Here is a 20,435-nt window from a genome sequence, read left to right on the forward strand (position 1 = left end):
TGAGGGATGGCTTATGTAACTTGACACTGCGGTCTTCCGAGTTTTCCCAGTTTTCAGCTGACCGCATTGGAGTGGGCTGAATAAAATAGGTGCAATTGGTGGTTTAAGAACTATTTCAGAATTTCCACTGGGCCTGTATATATTTACTTCTCTAAGCTCTCCTACGTAACCTATAGAAGTGCATAGTTTTCAGGCAAAACCAGTAATTCCCCTCACATGTGGAAGACATTAAACAGTATCCGTTTCTGCTGCTTGTTTTGCATTCTTGCACCATCATTTATTATTTCAGAAAGTAAACATACATGAATTCCGTATAAACAATGAAGCTATAGGATTCTATTTTAATTTCTCTGTAGAGAGCAGAAATAAGGTCATGACTATGTCCTGAGAGTGTGAAGATTGCCAAAAAACACAGCAGATACTTTTCAGAGAAAAACAGTGCATGTTAAGCATCTGATGAGTCATAAAACCTCAAGTTAGTGTAAGCAGATGTTGGTTACAGCTCACACTGCTGGGAAGTACATAATCACCACCCCTATAGCCACCCACTGTCCATTTCTGGTCCAAGAACTTCCCCAAAAATGTGTTTTTAATTTTATGGAAACCCTTCGAAATTTGGCACAGTTTTCAAAAGTATGTAGGAAAAAAAAGTCTGCCAGAGGTTTGGCCTCCAACTGTGAAAACAGACGCTGCCTTTTCAAAATCCTCTCCTAGATCTGCTGACCAACACCCAGAAGAGAGAATTTACATTCTTTAAGAATACGGCAGGAAAATGAAGGTCTGTATGCTCCTGAATTCAGCTTCTGGTAACATTTACATCTTTTGTTTTAAACTGTCCGCTGTTACACAAGGCCAGACGCTGATGTGAAAATGTTTGTTTTGAAGAAAAAGGAAAGGGAAGTCTTTTTATATGTACTGCAGGGACATTTTTGCTTTTTGCTTGGATGGATTACAGCAGTTAGAGAGTGGGAGGATTTAATTTACCAGCCATAGAAGTGTGCTTCAGGCAATATTAGAAATGTAATTTTTTTTTTTTTCTGTTCTGCAGACCCGGCTAAAAATCATATTTGGTGTGGTTATATGCCTTTTGCTTTCCTTATTACTTATGTGTATCATACTGCTTCCATCAAGAGGTAAGGCATTTCTAATCTAATGTAGCGTAAAACACAGAATGTTTAGCTACTGTGACTTCTAAAGTTCACAAAAGTTCATCAAATCATCTTTAGGATTGTCCTGTCAGAATTGTTACAGCTTTGTCACTTTACAGAAATGTACTGACAGCTGAAATATCCTGAAGGTAAAATTGAAATGCCAGCAGATGTTAAAAAAAGGAACTCTTTGAAGTGAAAAGCACCTAAATTAACTTTATTGTGCATGATATATAGTGTTCTTAGTCAGGACTGCAAAAATAATTCTCAGATCTCCTCATATTATGTAATTTTCTCTGTTAGGAGATTCTCACAAACTGTTAGTAATTTTCTTTAGCTTGGTGAATTTGTATTTGTTTTAAATGGTTGTGTAATAATTAAAGAAGTTCTGCATCCAATTACAAGTTAAACATTTTGTTGTAGGTGGGGTATGATAAATTATTTGCAAATATATTCAGAATTGTATTTGAAAATTAAAGCAGCATTGTATAAAATATGGATGGATAGTTTGCTCTAGTATTATTATGCCAGCTGTATCTAAATCAACCCCAGTGTGGTCTGTTGAGTCCTCTGGTGAAGTTTGAAGTAAGTGAGGTTTGAAATTTTGAGCATGAGTGGCACTAACTTGATGGTAATTTTTTCTTTGAGAAGGGGATTAGGGGCAATACAAGTATTTACATGGCCCTTTCGCTTCAGCAGATTAATTGAATGCCTCCAAAATAATTAACGTTGTAATAAAAAGGTAGTGTTCCATTAATAGTATCTATTTAAAGTGATTTATTTCTATTATTATTCTCTGTTCACGCGTGGGCAGGGTGACTGAGATAAAGAAATTGGTTTTGTATTTACAACTAAATGTTATTAAATCAACCATCTGCTTAATCATGTGAAAGTTAAGTCCTATAGTTAATATGCAGGTTTTGTTAAAGGTGAAATGACTTTCCTACCTGATATTTCTGTGAAATATGGTTATCATGGGTTGTTTTGTTGAGAGAAGTGTTGGAGGTTTCTGAAGCAGTTAGGGATGATTCTGATGTGCAGCGTGGGAATGCGAGGATGGATTATACCAAGGCAGTGTGCAGTTCTGGAAGAGATACCACCTCACAGTGATAGTTTAGGCTTTTACAGTTAATGATGGGGTGTCAGGTTTTTTGGCTACCTTGAGCATGGTCCAATCTGAGTTTTCCCTATGAGGTATGTATGGTATGGGGTCAGACTTACTCATACCAAACCTGCATGTTAAGACAGGGAGGTCAGAATATTTTTATGAGATATAAACAAAACAAACAAACAAACAAAAAAACAAAAAAAAAAAGTGAGGAAACAAAGAGCCTGGAGACCAAGGATCAGTTTGGCAGCCTGAAGAAGTTGCTGAAGATTATGGATGGTACTGTAGGAGGAAGTGAATTTATTTTTTCCTTCTGAAGTTATCAAACACAACTCACTGACCTCTCCAGTACCTGAGCAATTATGAAGAACTCTTGTCACCTCTACAGTTTCTTGCAGTAGTGACTTACTAACTAGTCATATTAAACATCACATTTGGCTCCAGCAGGATAACAAAGAAGTTATCTTACTTCACATAGGATGATAAAGAAAATATCATACTTCAGAGAATGCTTTTGAAGGAGCATTTTAGACAATTTTTGACACATTTTAGGCAATCGTGTTGAACACACAATTATGTTCAGCGTGTCAGATTATGGCTTCTTTTTCTCAGGGGGAACTGCAAGTGCTGCAGTTATCTGTTTTAATGCCTCAACCTTTTTGAATTTTTAGTAGTCTACTGATCAGTTGTGAATAGAAGAAATATAAATTAATTTTAAAGTTACAAATATTGCAAGTTGAAGACAGACAGGAAGTGGCTACATAGATGGAATGTTGTTTTTATGTTCCAGCTTTACCACTACTGAATGGAAAGGATGTGAAAATCTAGGAAGACAGTTAATTGCATATGAGAAGTGTATAGACACAGAACAAATAAATTTCTGCTTAAGAAATCAGCAAAGGAAGATTTAATTTTTAATTCTAAGAGAACTGGGAGAAGTACTGAGTTTTGGTTTTGTCTGCAAAGTTTCTAGTCATTTCATGTTCTTCAAACTTCTCAAAATGTGATACCTGGTTTTGGCTTAAACATACAAGAGTATAAAAATATGAAAAATTCTCAAAAGTTGTACTGAAAAAAAGTTTTCTGTTTGGAGAGGATATTAAGGAGGAAATACTTGCAGTTACTGCACAATTCTATGGGGCTCAGAAGAGCAAGGTGGGCAATCTCAGTATAGCGAATGGCCTCTATGCCTAAGAAATTACTGACCACTTTTTGACATGTCTTTGAGTACATGTGTGGTGTGACTTACCTGACTGTGGTAACTTAGCTGTGATCACCCAACCCCAAATAGTTTAGAAAGGTTCTTTTCACTTGTACACTGGTGTACCTAGTCCTGTTCTTCTGCAGCATGAACAAGAAAGAAAATATCTGAGTGCAGTCGAAAAGCAATAGCAGAACACAGAGTTACAATCAACCATATTTATTGCTTAGGCTCCAAATTAATCTTTTCTTCTATTTTTAATGAATATCCAGAATCATGTCTCTCAGTGTTTCTGCTCCCAGTGTATGCTTGGCCTAGGCCTGAGGACAAGTCTCTCATTCTCCAATGTCCCAGATGAGATGATAGGGCATTCCTCCCAGCCAGGAAGTGGTGAGCAGCCAGTTCTTAGGAAGAGGTAGTGTTCTTTGCTACACCTCAGCCAAATCCATTTCCTGATTCAATTAATGTCTTCCTGTGTTCTGATGCAAAGTCAAACCAGGTTGTGTCCATCATTGTGGAAGGGAAGGAAAATACTTCCAGTTAGGAATTCAGTTGCTGGCACCAGCTGGAGGTGGTGCTGTTAGTTGCTGCTTTCTAATTGAAAATGCCTGGATATTAGACCGAAAACAGAAATAAATAGAAAATCTCATCTTCTTGACCATCTATTGAAGTTGGCACGGTAAAATCAGAGTTTATAAATGCTCTGCTGTTGCTGAAGTTTCTTGCAATTGGAAATCATTGGATTACCATGACAGTGTGCTTCCACCACTCTGTTCAGGTTCAGATATAATAGTGTAAACCTAGCTACAGTGATTGCACACTGGTGGCATAGAGCTAAAGGGTATTAGAACAGAGTAATAAAAAACAGTATTAAGATGGATTAGCACTTTAACAGATTTCAGTCTGCGGTACTTGTGCTCACTGTAGTCTGTGACAATACTCCTAGGAGGCACTGGGTGGGCCTTTTCTTCCAAAATCTGACTAGTTCTCTGAAGAAACTCTTCATCACTTTGATTATTAAATTAGAATTAAGGACTTACTCAAAACAGGCTCTGTTAATTTTCTGTGCTTATTCACGTGCTGGTGGCAGAATAAAATCTCTAGTTTAGGACTAATTTAGTTACCCCAACAATCTTACCTCTCCAAGTCTATGCTTAGAAAAAAATTATGATGACTAAGATCTAAGGTAATTTTTTATAGTAGCTTTTCTTTATAAATATGTTTTCTGAAAACTTGATTTTCAGTAACTAAAGTGGATTATAATGGGTTTTCCATTATTTAGATAGAGGCTTTTTTCCTATCTTGGCACCTTATGCAGTAGAGATGTTAGAATTGCTAGTAAACTAAAACATTCTCATTCCAGCATGCTCTACCTTTCTATACACAGTTTCTGTTCCCACAGTAACAAAAGCTGGATCATACTGTGAAACATGACTTGTTCAGACTTCTTTTCATTCTGAAGGGTGTTTTTTAAGTAACTTTCATTGAGAAAACAGAGACTGAGTGTAACACAGGTGTGGAAAACATGTTCAGTTGATGTGGAGCTGAGTGTGACCAAAGTTCTGGAGCAGAGTCATGAGTGTTGGAATTAATTTCTGATGCTGAACTGAGCTGTGATTTCCTCGTGTTGAAGGAGCTTGAGCTTCAGCTAGTCAGCATCAGCCCACAGAGAGGAGAAAGGACATTTTAGTCCAGAAACAGACTGTAATACCATGCTGATCAGTTTTCTTTTGGCTAAATAAAATACATATAAAAATACATGTATGTTAAATACATATAAAATACATATCTGTAATTACATATATAAAATAACATATGCAGAAACCAGAATACTTTCAGATTATTATGTACCCTTGCTTTAACTTGGCAAGAATAGACACACACAATTTATATGGATGCACATTAGAATATGTTGTGGAATAAGCCAGCAGGCCTTGAAACCTAAAGCAGGGGTTGTGCTGGTTTACTCACATCCAGTCTTTGAAATTGAATAATCCTCATAATACAAACAAAATTTCACAGTGATGGATTGGTGTGCGTAAAGTTAATCTGAGTTTAATATAACTGAAAGTTTTGCTTTTTGTTTTTTATTAAGCTCTCTCATGACAATGAACTGAAAAGTAAAGAAGTTATCTGCATAAAGCCAGTGGCAATTATTAGATGTTTACAGACTTTTATCACCACAATTATATATGTAAGTCGAATACACTCAAATGCATGAGTGAGTAATTATGATCATTGAATATATAAAGCAAGTTACACTGTAAAGCAAAATAACCAGTTCAGTGCACAGAAAAATACAGAGCTGCACTCTGTAAATGAGTGCAAATGGACGACAGAGGATTAAAACTGAGACAGCAGGGTGGTGAAGGGAAGTGAGCAAAGCTGAAATTTGGTAAGCTTTCATTTCTGTGGTGGTTGGCTCTGCTATTTCCTTCCTTTTTTTCCCTGGGCATCTTTTTTCATCTTTCTTGTTTTATAGAGAAACAAACCACAATGAAAGAATTTACGAAGCCTACCAACAGCCATCCAATTTAATGTCTGTAGAGTGCTGCAGACATGTAAAGTACTTTTCATGTTAACATCTGTTTTGTGAGCAGAGATTTTGGATACTGTTATTGAACAAATCTTCAGTTACAGAAGAAGGAATCAGCAACAATTGTAGGAAACTATTAAAGATGCTGCTGATATCTTCTGTTGCCTAGAAACAAGCATTCAAAATTATAAGTGCTCAAATGAGAAATAGTTGTGTTTGGATTTTTTTGTAGTCCAGTGGTAGAAATTCAGATCTGAGTGGACACATTTTGAAAATGATTAGTAGTCATAATAAATCATCACAGAATATTAAATATGTAAGGGTGAGATAGCTAACAGAGTGAAAGTTTAAATTAGAGCTGTGAAAATTAGACCAGTGATGAGAAATATGTTATTGCTTGTCTTTATAGTAAAAATTCCTTTTAAACTGAGAGAAGGAACAAGGAAATTTTACTAAATTAAGGTATGAAAAAGGACTGCAAATTTAAGCCTCCTATACACACTACCTTGGAATTAGATCTTAACGGGAGATTTCTTTTGCCAATAAATAAGCTTATTTACTTAGAGGATTTAAATTGAAAGATAGTGACAATTAATCATCACTCAATATAAATAGAATTGGATTCTTCTTTGGAATTATTTTCTTTGCATTTTTTAAGAATCTGCCCTCTTTGTTTATCATTAGTGTATCAAAGATCACTAATATATAGTCATGGTATTAGCAAGAAGAATTAACTTCATGTTGACCTTCTTGGGATATTTTCTGGACGTATTGCTAGCTCAGAGTTTGTATGGATAGGTTTTGTCCTCTGAATTGGCATTCAGTTTTATTTCTTGTGACAGCTTTCTTCTTCATTAGTGCAGGCAAAGCTTGTGTCAACAGTCAACCTGACATGTGTATTCTACAGTAAGTAATAGTCACTTAGCAGAAAAAAATATGTATTATCATTACAAAGTACTATAGAAGATAATATGAAGAAGCATTTCCCAGGAAGTCGGTGTGATCTTAACAGAGGGGGCAGCTGTAATGAACAATTGATGGAGCATGATATGAAACCCGAGGGCAAGGAGTCATCTTGATTATCTGACTGTCATCTGAGAGGTCTGATGGAACAAACAGGGGAAGTGGCAGAGATCTACTAAGCTGAAGTGTGACATCCCCACTACCTCTGAAGACCATGGCAAAAGTGCCCTTGATTTTAAAAGAGAAAAAAAAAAAACATACACAATGCCTAGACTTGAAAGCTGCCATTGTTATGCTGCTGAACTTTAAAAACTGGCCTTTATCAGAAAAGTTCCTGTGTCTTTTGAGGATTAAGTATTTTGCCTACTCTCACTCTTGGGAACTGCATAGGTTTTGCTCAGGAACTGCATAGGATAATCCAAATCCAGTTGATTATGCTTGAATTTTTGTTTTAAAATCTGCCCTATCTTAAGGTTTTTAACTTTGGGAAGAAACACAGTCAGACAAAAGGCACAAAAGCATTCCCAATTTTGTGCATTATTTTAATGCAGTTATCTGACCTGCTTAGAAATCAAAAATCTGAGTACCTTTCTCCTCTCCAGAATCATTGTCAATTTTCTTTCACAGCATTAAATGAAAAGTTCAAATTTGGGTTCACTCATTCCTTCTTTCTTCACATTATTTTTACCTGCATATCTACATTGATTTTTTTCATGTGGCTACTGAGAAATTTTATGTGGATAGGGATTATTTTGCAAGCTTTATCTCTGTCCTTTAACAGTGGCTGATGAGGCATTTATGAAATTTGGCAGTAAGGGTTAGTAGGCACATCCTGTTTTTCAACCATCTGCTGAACAAGTGCAGGTTCAATATTAAAATAGTTGTCTCTACAAGTTTGTGAAACTCATGCTTTAAGGGGAAATTAAAAAAAACCCACCACAACCTTTGTCATTTGTGTGAAAAAAGGGGGGGGGAAGATTGACTCACAGGGTCTACAAATAAATGTGTCTGACCAAATAAATGAGTGGGTGAAATAAATCAGTTTGTCTCATTTCTGATTTTGTATTCCTAAAACTGAATCCTTCAGAGGTTAAAGGACCTTATCAGAACAGTAACAGAGAACTTTCCTTTCTGCTGTGCTTACTCTTTGCATATTTCCAGGATTATGGTATCCTCACTGTTCCATGGTACCAAATATAGAAAAGAGGAAATACTGGACTGGTAATTATTTCTTTTTCTTTTCTTTTATTTTTTTCCCACTTTCCATTAACAGAAACTTCCTGTCTTATTCTTAGTTGTCAACACAGACGATGGTCCCAGAGCTCTCACATTGGAGGATTATTTGAGTGGAAACTTCCAATATAAAACATTTTTTCCATATTGGGTGTCAGGTAAGCAAAACCTTTTCTCAAACATAGATAAGCCTTTCTAATATATATTTCCAGACTGGTTTACACAGACTGAGAAATGTATTTTCTTTCCAGCTTTACTGTGAATGAATGCTAACTAGGAAATTAAACAATGTGCTAGTCAAAACTTATGGTTGAAATTTACTATTCTGTCAGTCATTCTAGAAAATCCAGGTATTCGATGTTTCAACAGACATGTTTGAGTCAAGTATAAACTATAATTTTACAGAGGCCTTCAGTGTTTTATTTCTTTTACTGTCATGTTCATTGCAGCAAGTGAAAGAAATATGTCAATGTGTCAGTCATTCCTTAAGCAATCTCCTTTTTATGCTTTTCATGGCACTTTTTCACTTACCACTTGTAATGATTGAGGTATTCTGGTATTCTGTCTTACAGGCCCTGTTCTTTGTTTTCAGTAGTACCTGGCTCTGCAATGAGCCCAGCTGTTCTTATCTCATTTAAGGAATGAGATACACTCACTGCTGAAATTCCTGAGTTCCAGGACATTGCATTGAAAACAAAGCTGAGTTTCTAAGTTCCTTAAGGTAGAGGGTAAAGAAATTAAGTTCATTGCTGCTGATAAATGTGTTTGTGTATGGCTGAAATACCTGTTTTATTATCATTGAATTCCATGGAGAGGCTGGAGCTGGACTGTATTGCCTTCGAGCATACACATCACTACCAGTCCTATTGATGAACTGCCTCAAGCAGTTACTGTTCTCTGCCTAGAGCAAGAAATGTACTGCCATTCACATGGATTCTTACCAAGCGAGTTTTATCCCACAATTTTAGAACTGAAGTGAAGCCTTATAGGACATCGCTAGCAGCAGTTCAAATTTTACAATTAACAATTTGAAGTATGTTGATATCACTTGTATGACTTAAAATTTAGGTCACAATTTGTTAGAATTCTGTCTGAATGTCTGAAGGATGTAGGCTGCATATCACCTGAACCTAATATTCTTCTTCCCTCTTTATAACTTTCTCACTTAGACTTATCTTTCAACAGTAACAAAACTCACACAAAAGTCATGCCATAGATTCCATAGATAGTCATGCCTACAGCATTCCATATGTCTACTTCTCCTCTGAAACAAGGAGTTAAAATTGAATATCTCATCCTAAGGGTGTCTGAGATAGCACAAAGGCTATTACACAAATCACAGAAGTGTGCTCAAAAGATCCAATGGTGATCTTACTTCCTAAAAATGAGCACCTTGCACAAGGTTTCAAGCTGCTTTTAAGCTTTTAGTCTTGCTCTTTAACAACACAAAGTATGTAGTTCCTTCTCTCTGTTTATAGAAGTGAAAATACTGATTTGAAGTTAAAATTCTGATCTTTATCCTCTACCAACCTATGGCTCAGGTAGGGTTAAATTCCATTGTCAGTCAAGGCCACCACCCCTCGACCCTCACTTATAGAACTTGTGTGAGTAAGGGCAGTGTCATTTGTGCAACATCAGTTAAATGGTACTGCTCTTGTCTGTGGAATATAGAAATGAGAATGTTCCGGTAAAATGATAAGCAAAGATATATTGAACATTTTCTTTAAACCATTTACGTTTTGATGCTGACCTTCTAATGGGTCTGTCACTGGCATTCTTGATCAGACATTACTGAGAATAAAATCTGACATTTACTTAAAAAGTTAACTAGCTGATCCTATGAGCAGAGGATAATCTGGAGAAGGTAGTCAAGAACACTGAAGACAGTTTCTTGATAACTCTGTACTTGGCCTTATTGAAAGAAAAACATTTTCTATTGTAGATGCCAAAAGATACTTGCTCAAAATCTATTCACTGAAGGAGTATGAATATATTGATAAACAGCTTTGTTCTGTAGTATCTTCTGTGAAGTTAACAAACATTTTGTCTTGTTTATAAAGATAATGAGTATCTACATCAGTCTGCAGAAGATGATATTATTCTTTACAATGTTGAAAGGAATTATGCAACTACCATCATGACTAACAGGACACTGGTATGTACCTTTGTAATTATAAAAAGGCAGAAAAGTGGAGTTGCATTTCAAATCCCAGTTTAAAAGTGAATGAGACTAGAACCTAATCTACTTCTCAATCTTTCAGAAACTAGTTAATGCTTCAAATTATGTGTTGTCATCAGATCAATATTTCATAGCTCTGGAAAGCAATTATTCAAAGGTAATAATTTTAATACATCTCTTAATGAAATGTTTCATAACATGTAGTTGGGTTTTTTTGTTTTTGATTACCATAGATAAATGTTTTTTGGTAACTTTCTTGAGACCGGGGGGTAGCCTATGAGAAGGCAGCTGATTATTTGTAATTAGATTATCTTTTTCCAAGCTAATAATATTTTCTTGCTTAATTTATGCAGCTGTGGAGATACTCTTATACGGCATCATACCACATTTATGATCTCATATATGGGTAAGGCCTGATATTTCTTACAGAGGGCTGTTGTGAATACACTGTAGTGGATGTGCTTGCAAGCTGAAAAACTGTAGTAAAGTGACTACCACTCTGCCTTGCTTTTGCAAAGGTTATCTGTTCGCTTTAAAAAAAATTTCCCTAAGAAAATCATACATTCTTTTCATTTACTCGTCCAGATATCTGGATTGATTTATATTCCATGCCCTAAAACTTTTACTGCACAAGGTTCTAGTTTTTTTTTTTCTTCTTTGCATAATTTTCACCCACCCTTTCTTGGCTGCTTGAGTCCAATTCAGTGTCACACCTCATGTCTCCATGCCCTTCTACTAATTCATTCTTTTTATCATTGATCCAATCTTTAACTTTTCTAAAATATTCACATGTTCTTTAGAGCTTCAGTGATCTTGTAACAGTCCATCCTGCATTCCTCAAAAGTTTACAGCTTCTTTTTTTTCCTCTTTCCCAAGACCTTCCCCAAACCACTCCTCTTTCCACCCAAATCCAAAGGAGGTCATGTGCTCATCTGCCTCCCCAGTCACCTTTTTGTGCCATAAGTAGCAGTGTGACCAAATGCTTCTTAGTTCTGAGCAACAGGGGCTGCCCTGAGCTGCACCATTCTTGGGAAACTGTTGGCTCAAGGTGACAGGAAAAGGTTGCTGCAGGCTAATGTGAGTGGAGAGGGACTGCATGTGGGTTGTGACCCTTAACAAGTGCTGTAAGTGCTGTTGTTATGCTTGGCTCAGCATGCTGTATCCTGAGCTCCCATTTCCCAATAACTTGCTGAGACTGTAATGTAGACTGTAGGTAGAGCAAGTGACTTTGATGCTTGTGCATTTGAAAAGAGATAAGGCTGGCTTCTTGGGCTGCTGAATAAGTTTTCAAAGGGTTCAGTTTAAGCCTTTGCCAGCATTCGTGCACACTGTCATGTTCCTGCATGTCTCTGTCTGCCTTAATTGTACATTGCTCAAGAAACAATAAGCAGTTAGAAAATAAAGCCACTCATTAATTTTTATTAACATACAGTATAATGATCCATTTGCACTGTGCACAAAAAGCCATCTTAACTTCTTTCCTTTTTTTAGTGGTTTTGTAACAGAAAATCCGCTTCCACATAAAATTCAGTATATATCCTGGTCACCCGTTGGACACAAATTGGTTAGTAAAGATAATTGTTAGAATGAATTTGCTTTGTGTGGTTAGAAGACATTTATCTGCCTTCGGTTTTTGTTTTGCTAGGATATATTTTTGATAGGATTGTGTTTATTAATCTTGGTTGTGAGCAAGAATGACAAAGAAAACAGTTTTAACTTTTTAAAATTTAACTTGTCTGTGTCTCAATAGAAGATAATCCATGCTCTCTCTCTACATTAACATATTCCAGTTTGCTTACTGGTCTCTTATGAAGAATTGACCAGAATAATTGTATGTAGTATTAAATGTAGTTTCAAGGTCTGAAAATTGATAGATTTTTCTTTGACACTGTATAACATGTGAATTTACTATGGAGCTTTAGATATGCAGTATTTAAAATCTGTTCTAAAATTTCTAGTCTAGATTCTTATTTTATTGTCAGATTCTTATTACAACAATGTTGCTTTCTCTTTTTTTTCATAGCTCCTTGATAGCCAAGTGTATATTTCTCATTGTAACAGAGCTATCTCATAACAAATTTAGAAACTTCTTTTATTCTTTATTCCAAAGCATCAGCCCAAAAATAATGGATTTTTAAGCTGCTTATCCACTACTGAAAAATATTTATGCAAGAAAAAAATTTCAACCATTTCAAAAAATACCCAAGGCTAAATATTTAGCCCACTGGGCTAAATATTTATTAATGGAAATATTTATAAAATATAAAATAAATATTTATAAATTGAAAAATTACTAGGATTTTTTTCCATGTTCTACCAGAGTATTAGTTCTTTCACATTACACACTGTTATTTTCTTTATCAAGAAGTCTGAAGACAGAACACAGTGAAGATAGTTTCCTGTCTTTCTAGTACTACTAGTCTGTGATGTTTTTATAAAATAGACTGGAATTGTTCAAGGCCAGGCTGGATGGGGCTTTGAGAAACCTGATGTAGTGGAAGGTGTCCCTGCCCATGGCAGGGAGACTGGAAGTAGATGATCTTTAAGGTTGCTTCTAACCCAAACCATTCTATGAGTCTATGATTCCGTAGTCCTTGTATCTGAGAGTTTTAGGGGTTGCTTAGTTTTTCATTCAGAGCACAAAGTAGTTAAAATGTTGCAATGATGTTGCTGACAAATGCTGACAGCTTCAAAATGCAGGATTTGCTAAGAGACTGATGTTTCTGGTGCCGGTTTCTTAACCCCATGTCCATTCATTTGCTTGTATTTAGAGATATCCAAGACCTGCAACCATTCCTTACAAGAACTCTCTTTGGGCAACTGATTTACTAGAAAGAAACAAACCAGCCCAGACAGAGTAAAGCCTTTTTTATCTTTTCTCACTTCACCTAGGCCTTTTGTCAGATTTAGGAAACTCCAATTATTTTCTTTTCAGTCACTGTGGATTTGTTTTAATCTTCTACTTTTGGTGGAACAAGATGAAAAAGTCACACAGCAGTTTGAGAGTCTCTTATAAAACACAGCAGTTTGAATGAGTTGCAAAGGTTGTAATTTTTTTCATGATTTCCCACACACAATTTATCATTTATTTGCTGACATACCTACCCTTGAGGAATTTGCAAGGGCTGTTAGTGTTGCATTTATTTCCCTTTCATTAGTGTTGCATTTATTTCTCTTCCATTCATTCCCTTTCATGTATTCATTAGGTATTGTTGGTGTAATGTAAGAGCATTGACTGCAGAAGATCGCACTCTAACCCCTGCTATTGACTCATAAGAAATACTTCCTCTTCTTTAGGTGTATGTATATCAGAATGATATCTATTTGAAACAAAGTCCAAGAGAGGCACCAATTAAAATAACGAGTGATGGAAAACAGAATGAAATATTTAATGGGATTCCTGATTGGGTCTATGAAGGTAAGTAGATCTTGAAGGGCAACAACTAACTTGATAAATGCTTTGTTTAGATTACCCAGTTCTCACAATCCATTCTAAAATATCTGTGATGATACTTTTTCAGAGCCCTAGATTACTTCATTTCCTTATTGTATTTGCTGTACAGTGACTGAATTTTGTATTCATAGTGTGTAACCAATATAAGGAGTCTTTTTTTACTGAAACTGTGTCAGAACTGTGCAAATTTGGCTTCCTGCTGATGCACAGGCAGTGGCTGGGGATTAAGCTTTAATGGGAGTTTTACTTTTGGTGGAAATTTGGCACTTCTGTGCATCCCAAAAAAATTAAAAAAAAAAAAAAAAAAAAGACATGAACACAACAAAATCCCAAGTGAGTTAAATTGGATCTGTGTGCCCCTTTTGAGAGTTCTTAGGGCCTTTCAGATTTGAAATGTATCGCAGTACGTTTGATGTTATTTATTTATTGTAACTGTCTACATGTCTAGGTTACTAGTAGAAGGCTAAAATGGATTAGAAGATAGATTACAATGATAAACTATTATTTTATTTGTTTTTCCTCAGAGGAAATGCTAGCAACAAAATATGCACTGTGGTGGTCTCCAAGTGGAAAATATTTAGCATATGTACAATTTAATGATTCTGACATACCAGTTATTGAATATTCATATTTTGGTGAGGACCAATATCCTAGGAAAATAATTATCCCATACCCAAAGGTATGTTTTATCATTCTTTTGACTTCCTTTCTATTGAGAAATAAGTTATGAAAATGATAAAATTAACAGTTCTTAAGAAATGGTCTTATTACAGTAGTTAAATCCATTGTGGTTTAAATGAAAGAAAACAAACTTGGGCCAAGTTCTGAAAAGCTGCACTAACATTCAAAATGTAAATATAATATCAGTGAAATAAATGGAATTATTCACGCAAGTAAAAAGCCTGTGCAAAAGTGCATGCTTGCATGGTCAAGCCTTTTTTTTTTTTCAATTCAGTTTATTTATCGTGATGTGCTAAGTATGCAGTTGTTATTTTTCATTACAGTAAATGAATTATGAGACTTTTTTATTTTTAAAAATAAAGGCTATGACAGCTTCAGTTTATTTGCATACTTCATAGGGCTTTTTGATCTCAAGGGCCTTTGGATTTTAATTGCCTTCTAGTGCCAGATCTAAGGCAAGACAGTTTTGGGTTGGCATTTCTTCAGCATGTATTTGAAAACTCTACGGACTCTTGTCATGTTCACATGATTGGAAGGGATCATATTAATGTATCATAAGAAGCTGCTCACCTGTCAACTGGGTGGGTTACAACTCTAAGGTAAAACTGGATGGTTTTCACCACACATGGGGGAGAATTAAAACACTAATAACGTATGCAATGAATAAGCAACCATGAAATCAGTTTAAGCAACCATTTAACATCTGGGATGTCAAACAACACTTTCAGTCATGTGAATGTACTCGTGGAGTTTTATGCCAAAGTAAGTGTAGTGTGTGCTGCAAAGATCCACGCTGCAAACAGAACACTGGTTCCCATCAAGCACATTTTCCATGTAGAAAGGCAGTATATTTGACTTTTTAAAAGGTTTTCTTCTTTATATATTAAATGATGCAAAATTAAGTAATGTACTACTGCTGTAGTGTCACTCTGAGATCTTACAGGACCACGTTTGCCCTGTTATACACAACTGAATATGTATTTTGTAACCTGTATACTTTCTTGCAAAAAGTGTTGTAATTTTCCTTGACCTGAATTGTTCAAAGCCTCGTTTGAATAACCTGATACATTTTCTTTGAAGGCTGGGGCTAAAAATCCCACTGTTAAAGTGTTTATTGTAGACACTACTTATCCTGAAGTGTTTCATCCTATGGAGGTGCCAGTTCCTACAATCATAGCATCCAGGTAGTGTGCCCTCAAGTATGTCTTTTTTTGTTTTAAAAACGTTTTTGCCTATGTGTTTTAAATGCTTGAACCTCTGAGTGGTTCTAACAGGGGACTGCCATATTAATCTCCTAGAAGGATCAGAAGCTAACTAAAAATGTTGTATTTTGATTTAGCCTGTCCATACAATACATTGTTATAAAGGACAAAAAAGTACCCTAAAGCAATGGAAGCTTTGCTTCTTCTACAGAACAATGTGGGGTATACAATCTGGATCAATGCTGCTATATTCTTGTTGTTTAATAACCACCTTCTCATTTTATTTTTTAGTGATCACTATTTTACTTGGCTTACTTGGGTAACAGATACTCGAATCTGTGTGCAATGGCTAAAGAGAATCCAGAACTTTTCAGTCTTAGCCATTTGTGACTTCAAAGAACGTTCAAATACTTGGGACTGTCCAGAGGTAATAAAGTTAGAAATATAAATTTAAAATTGCTGAAATTAACATTTACTAATCCTTGCCATAATTGTATTTTACAGAGTTTGATTACATTTATCTTTTACCTTTTTTCAATATTTTAATTGCTGGAGAAGGGCTGAAAACATGTTATTTACTCCAACAAGAAACTGAATCACCAAAATATTTTTTGTGTGAGGCTTAAATAACAACCAAAGCAACAAAAAAACAGAAGAATGCTATTGAGAAGTTTTAGTACTGTTGTTTAGTTCCGTCTTGCTTTATCACATCCAAAAATGGAACTGTATAGAATCTATATCATGTTTTAAAAGAAAATCTGATTATACCATGTTGAAATTTGATCCTAAGTCTGACTAAATCATGTCCTTTATGATTAATGTTAAATTAATTGAAAGAATATACTGATTAAAAGAGGGGAGCTTTTCTGGGGGAAGAAAGTCTTCTGTTTTATCAAGTCTACAGTTGGAACGAGCAAGCAAGTTTTCAGAAACACAATCAGATCTGAAAAGTAAACTTCAGTCTAATTGCAACAATAGCTCTACCTTTTGTTTAAATATATCATTCTATGATTTAGACAGTTTAGAAGGAAAATCATGTTCTGCTGAGCCTGAAGAGTGTAGACACTGATAAATTTATATATATTCTGAAGGAAAGACAACCCTGAATTTAAGTAAATCTAGTAGAGAAATCTCATTTATTGTCTCTTAGTATTAATGGTGGTTGCTTGTCTTGTTCTCAGGGTTGATGGTACAGAACACATATAAAAACTAGCATTAGGATGAAACCTTGAACTAATGGAAAATAAAAGGCAAGAATATTTATAAAAGTGTTCTATATAACTGATAAATTGTAAATTCAGAGTTTATTGACACAGCCTTTTCAAGCTGAAAATAAAGTTTACTCCTCTGTGATACAATAATTGTTGCAAATTTAAATGGAAGTTTAGGTTCTGTTATTTCAAAAACATAATCATTGAAGTAGTTTTCCACAGAGAACTATCATAATATATTAGGAAAAAATATTTCATGCAGCATTTGAAGTATTTCCTAAGTAATTGTTCCACTGTATAAGTATATTAACATTAAATTTCTGTCTTGCCTTCACATAACCTATATTTTAATAACTAAATATTTTAACACACAGAAAAAGGTATAAGGGTTCTAGGATTCTTCTATAATCCACCAAAGTACTTTAACACAAACTTAACTTTTAGCACATAACCAGTTTTATTTATTTCAGTAGGTCTGTTTATGTGTTTAAAATTAAGCATGTGCTTAATTGCTTTGCTGGAACCAGACCAGGCCAATTAACATCTTGCAGGACTGTGTTCATGATCCTTGTTTAATTGCATTTCTCCGTGAAACCTTATTTATGGAGTCACTACTGACGTTTCTATAATTCTATATTTATACAGTGATACAATGCTTTTATCACATTAAAGTTTGCACAAATGGCCAATCGAAGGAGTGTGAACAGATGGGAGGGTTGCATTAGCTCTATTTGCCATTAGAAAGTATCTCTCTCTACATTTCCTTTGGCAAAAATAGTTCTCTTGTTGAATTCAGATTACATTGAGTTTCTAATGTACAACAATCATGCTAGGATTTATGTACTTGAAAATAATAACAAAATGTAATCTACAAGATGTTCCTAAAGTGTAGATTCATCAGAAATGTTCACGTGTTCAAATCCTGCTCATGTGAATAGACTGCAGAAATAAATATTACTTTAATAGAACTATTCATGTGAGTAAAAGCTAGGCATGTGTTTGTGAAATTGGGATTTCCTATAACGATGCCATCTCTAATTAAATTCTGTAAATAATTTAATACACAGAAAAGTCCCATAAAAATCAAGGGGACTACTCATATGAAAGAAGTTAAATATATCCCGTAATGTACTATGACATCAAGATCTGAGTCTTAATTTAAAGAAAGGAAAATAAAGTTAGATGCAGATATAAAACAAGGCATCCCATTTTTCTTATCTTAAAAAGAAATAAAATACATCTTCTGATTTAATACCTCAGTGGAGCCCCTGCAAAGTACTAAACAGTCTTCTAAGGCACAAATACTGCAATTTTTTTCCTTAATTCTTCTTTATAAATACATTATTTGCAAGATTTCTTTTAAATCAGACCCTTTAATATCTCTAAGCCAAGCACCAGATCTGGAGACCCTAGATTTTTATGTACTTTACTTAGTTAAAGTACTTGGCTTGTATTTTTAAGTTTTTTAGGGTTTACATTTGAAAGATGTACCTAGTTGTCACATCATCCACTGTTATAAATCATCACAACTCTAAATTGAAACAAAATATGAACCAGCTGAAAATATGAACTAGACTTCCAATATTATTATTCCTAAAATTATTTTATTTGGTTTTTTTTACTGAAAAAATCGTGAGATTAAGTATTTGTTCATTCTTGTTTCAGTGAAAAAGTTAGATAAGGTTAAAATAATTACTCTAGATTTTATTTAGCTCTGATGATAGCTGTTAAAAAATAATAGTTTTATTAACATAATGACATTAATACAAAATTATTTACTTCAGACAGCCTTCAAGTCCCTGACTGAACCTTTATAGCAAGTATTCTTAAATTCTCTTTTACATGTGGCTACAGATTTGTTTACTTGAAGATTTTGAATCTCCATAAACTCAGTCTTCTTAAAGGCTGTACGTTTGCTTTTGTTTTTCAGAATCAGCAGCACATAGAAGAGAGTCAAACAGGATGGGCAGGCGGAGTAGGTTTTCTTGCTGTACTCTGTTTTGATTCACTGAAAAGCTACGGCTTTCTGCATCTTCACATCAGTGTTTTGAAACATGAAGCACCCTTCTGAGTCATAACAAGTGCTTAAACCTATTGCACTGTAGGACTGAGGCTTTTAATACTGTGCTAGATGTAGTATCTGGCTACCTTCTTTCTGAATTTAAAAACCTATTTCTGCCTCCATTTGAAAATCTTAGACCAACTGACTAGACACAATACTGAAGGAAGGGAAGTCATGAAAAGAGGTAGATTTATAGTGAAATCTAATTATTAGAAGCATCCTGGAGGCTAAGAATAGATGTAAAACTCCTCTAATGACACTAGGGCAAGGGATCAGATTGGCTATCGTAGTACTTGCAGAGTAAAACCTGTCCATTCGTAACAGAGTTCTAGTGCCAAGTGCTGCACATCTTCAGCTTAGGGGGAAACTTCAAGGTAAGACACCCCACTTGCAATGGTAGGTGATACTTCTCTGTAGCTACTTCTGAGAAAAAGAAGTTTTTCTCCACCCAGTGGAGACAAAACCTATATCTTTGGGAACCTGCAGTAAAAACAAACCTACAAGGAAATTTTAAGTTCATGAGATCAGTATTTGCAATCATATAGTCCAACTGTGAATATGTACTATTGCTTATATTTATTTATGTATGCAGGCAGGGCAAGTTAACAGAATCCAGTGTGCAGAACCTCACACTGTGCCTGAATGTCCTTCAGGGGACTTGACTGCGAGCTTCACTTTCAGTACACTGTCCTTTAGGAGACGTGTTTTAATATGAAGATCACACATTTGCAAGATCAATTTTACTTCATCCTTTTCATTTTTTTGCCAATTCTCTTGAGATTCTCATGGCAGGTTTTTATTAGAGCTAAAGAAATTACACATATGCATATATCCCATCTTTAGCTTTTATGGGATTTCAAGCATTTAGAATCACAGAAGCAACCTCCAGGACAATTTAACTTGTGGTCACAAGTTCAAGTTTAGCTTGGGTTAGTATTCTTTAAAAGTCATACTCACTGCAGAAGGTCTGGTGCTATGCTTGAAATGCTTGCAGATCATTCTTCTGTCTTTGTGTTTTGAAAGTAAAACTTAGAGTTGCAGTAACTTAGCCTTGACTGACAATTTTAGTAAAGAGGTGGTTGTTTGAAAAGAAGGAAAAGTAGAATGATCTTATCTGGAATAATCTGTTCTTTAAAATTAGTAGAATAGCATGGGAAACATCTGATATCCATTTGTTTGGTGCTGTGTTCATTGAAACAGTTAAACTCTGTGCTTCACAAACTATTGAGTCTCTCACCATTCATGAACACTGGCTTTATTCAGAAACTTATTTTTTAAAAATCACCTTTATCTGTTTTTAAATAACTAAAAAAAGGTCATTCAGAATATAGAAATTATTCCACTTACATGTAGAGAGCTCACGTTTGTGAGGTGCTTGAGGTATCTGTACTATCAGTTTAAGAAATCTGACATGACAGGATAGAAATTGTAATCTATAATGATTGGGAGATTGAATA

The 20,435-nt window shown here is 35.0% G+C and overlaps 1 protein-coding gene across 1 annotated transcript in view; it reads left to right on the forward strand.

The window, feature by feature from the left end:
• The first annotated feature begins 481 nt into the window (after positions 1-481).
• Positions 482-20,435, forward strand: part of FAP (fibroblast activation protein alpha) — a 40,036-nt gene continuing 20,082 nt past the window's right edge. Inside the window, exons 1-12 of the mRNA XM_027899950.1 lie at positions 482-778; positions 1,049-1,133; positions 8,252-8,347; positions 10,250-10,344; positions 10,451-10,525; positions 10,722-10,774; positions 11,860-11,932; positions 13,666-13,786; positions 14,347-14,501; positions 15,584-15,687; positions 15,997-16,132; positions 18,847-18,891. Coding sequence (XP_027755751.1) covers positions 773-778; positions 1,049-1,133; positions 8,252-8,347; positions 10,250-10,344; positions 10,451-10,525; positions 10,722-10,774; positions 11,860-11,932; positions 13,666-13,786; positions 14,347-14,501; positions 15,584-15,687; positions 15,997-16,132; positions 18,847-18,891 — 1,044 coding nt within the window. The 5' untranslated portion in view covers positions 482-772. The remainder of the gene's footprint in view (positions 779-1,048; positions 1,134-8,251; positions 8,348-10,249; positions 10,345-10,450; positions 10,526-10,721; positions 10,775-11,859; positions 11,933-13,665; positions 13,787-14,346; positions 14,502-15,583; positions 15,688-15,996; positions 16,133-18,846; positions 18,892-20,435) is intronic.

The sequence above is a fragment of the Empidonax traillii genome, unplaced genomic scaffold, assembly GCF_003031625.1.
Source record: "Empidonax traillii isolate 1590-97213 ecotype Southwest subspecies unplaced genomic scaffold, ASM303162v1 scaffold696:size366466, whole genome shotgun sequence".
NCBI lineage: Eukaryota > Metazoa > Chordata > Aves > Passeriformes > Tyrannidae > Empidonax > Empidonax traillii.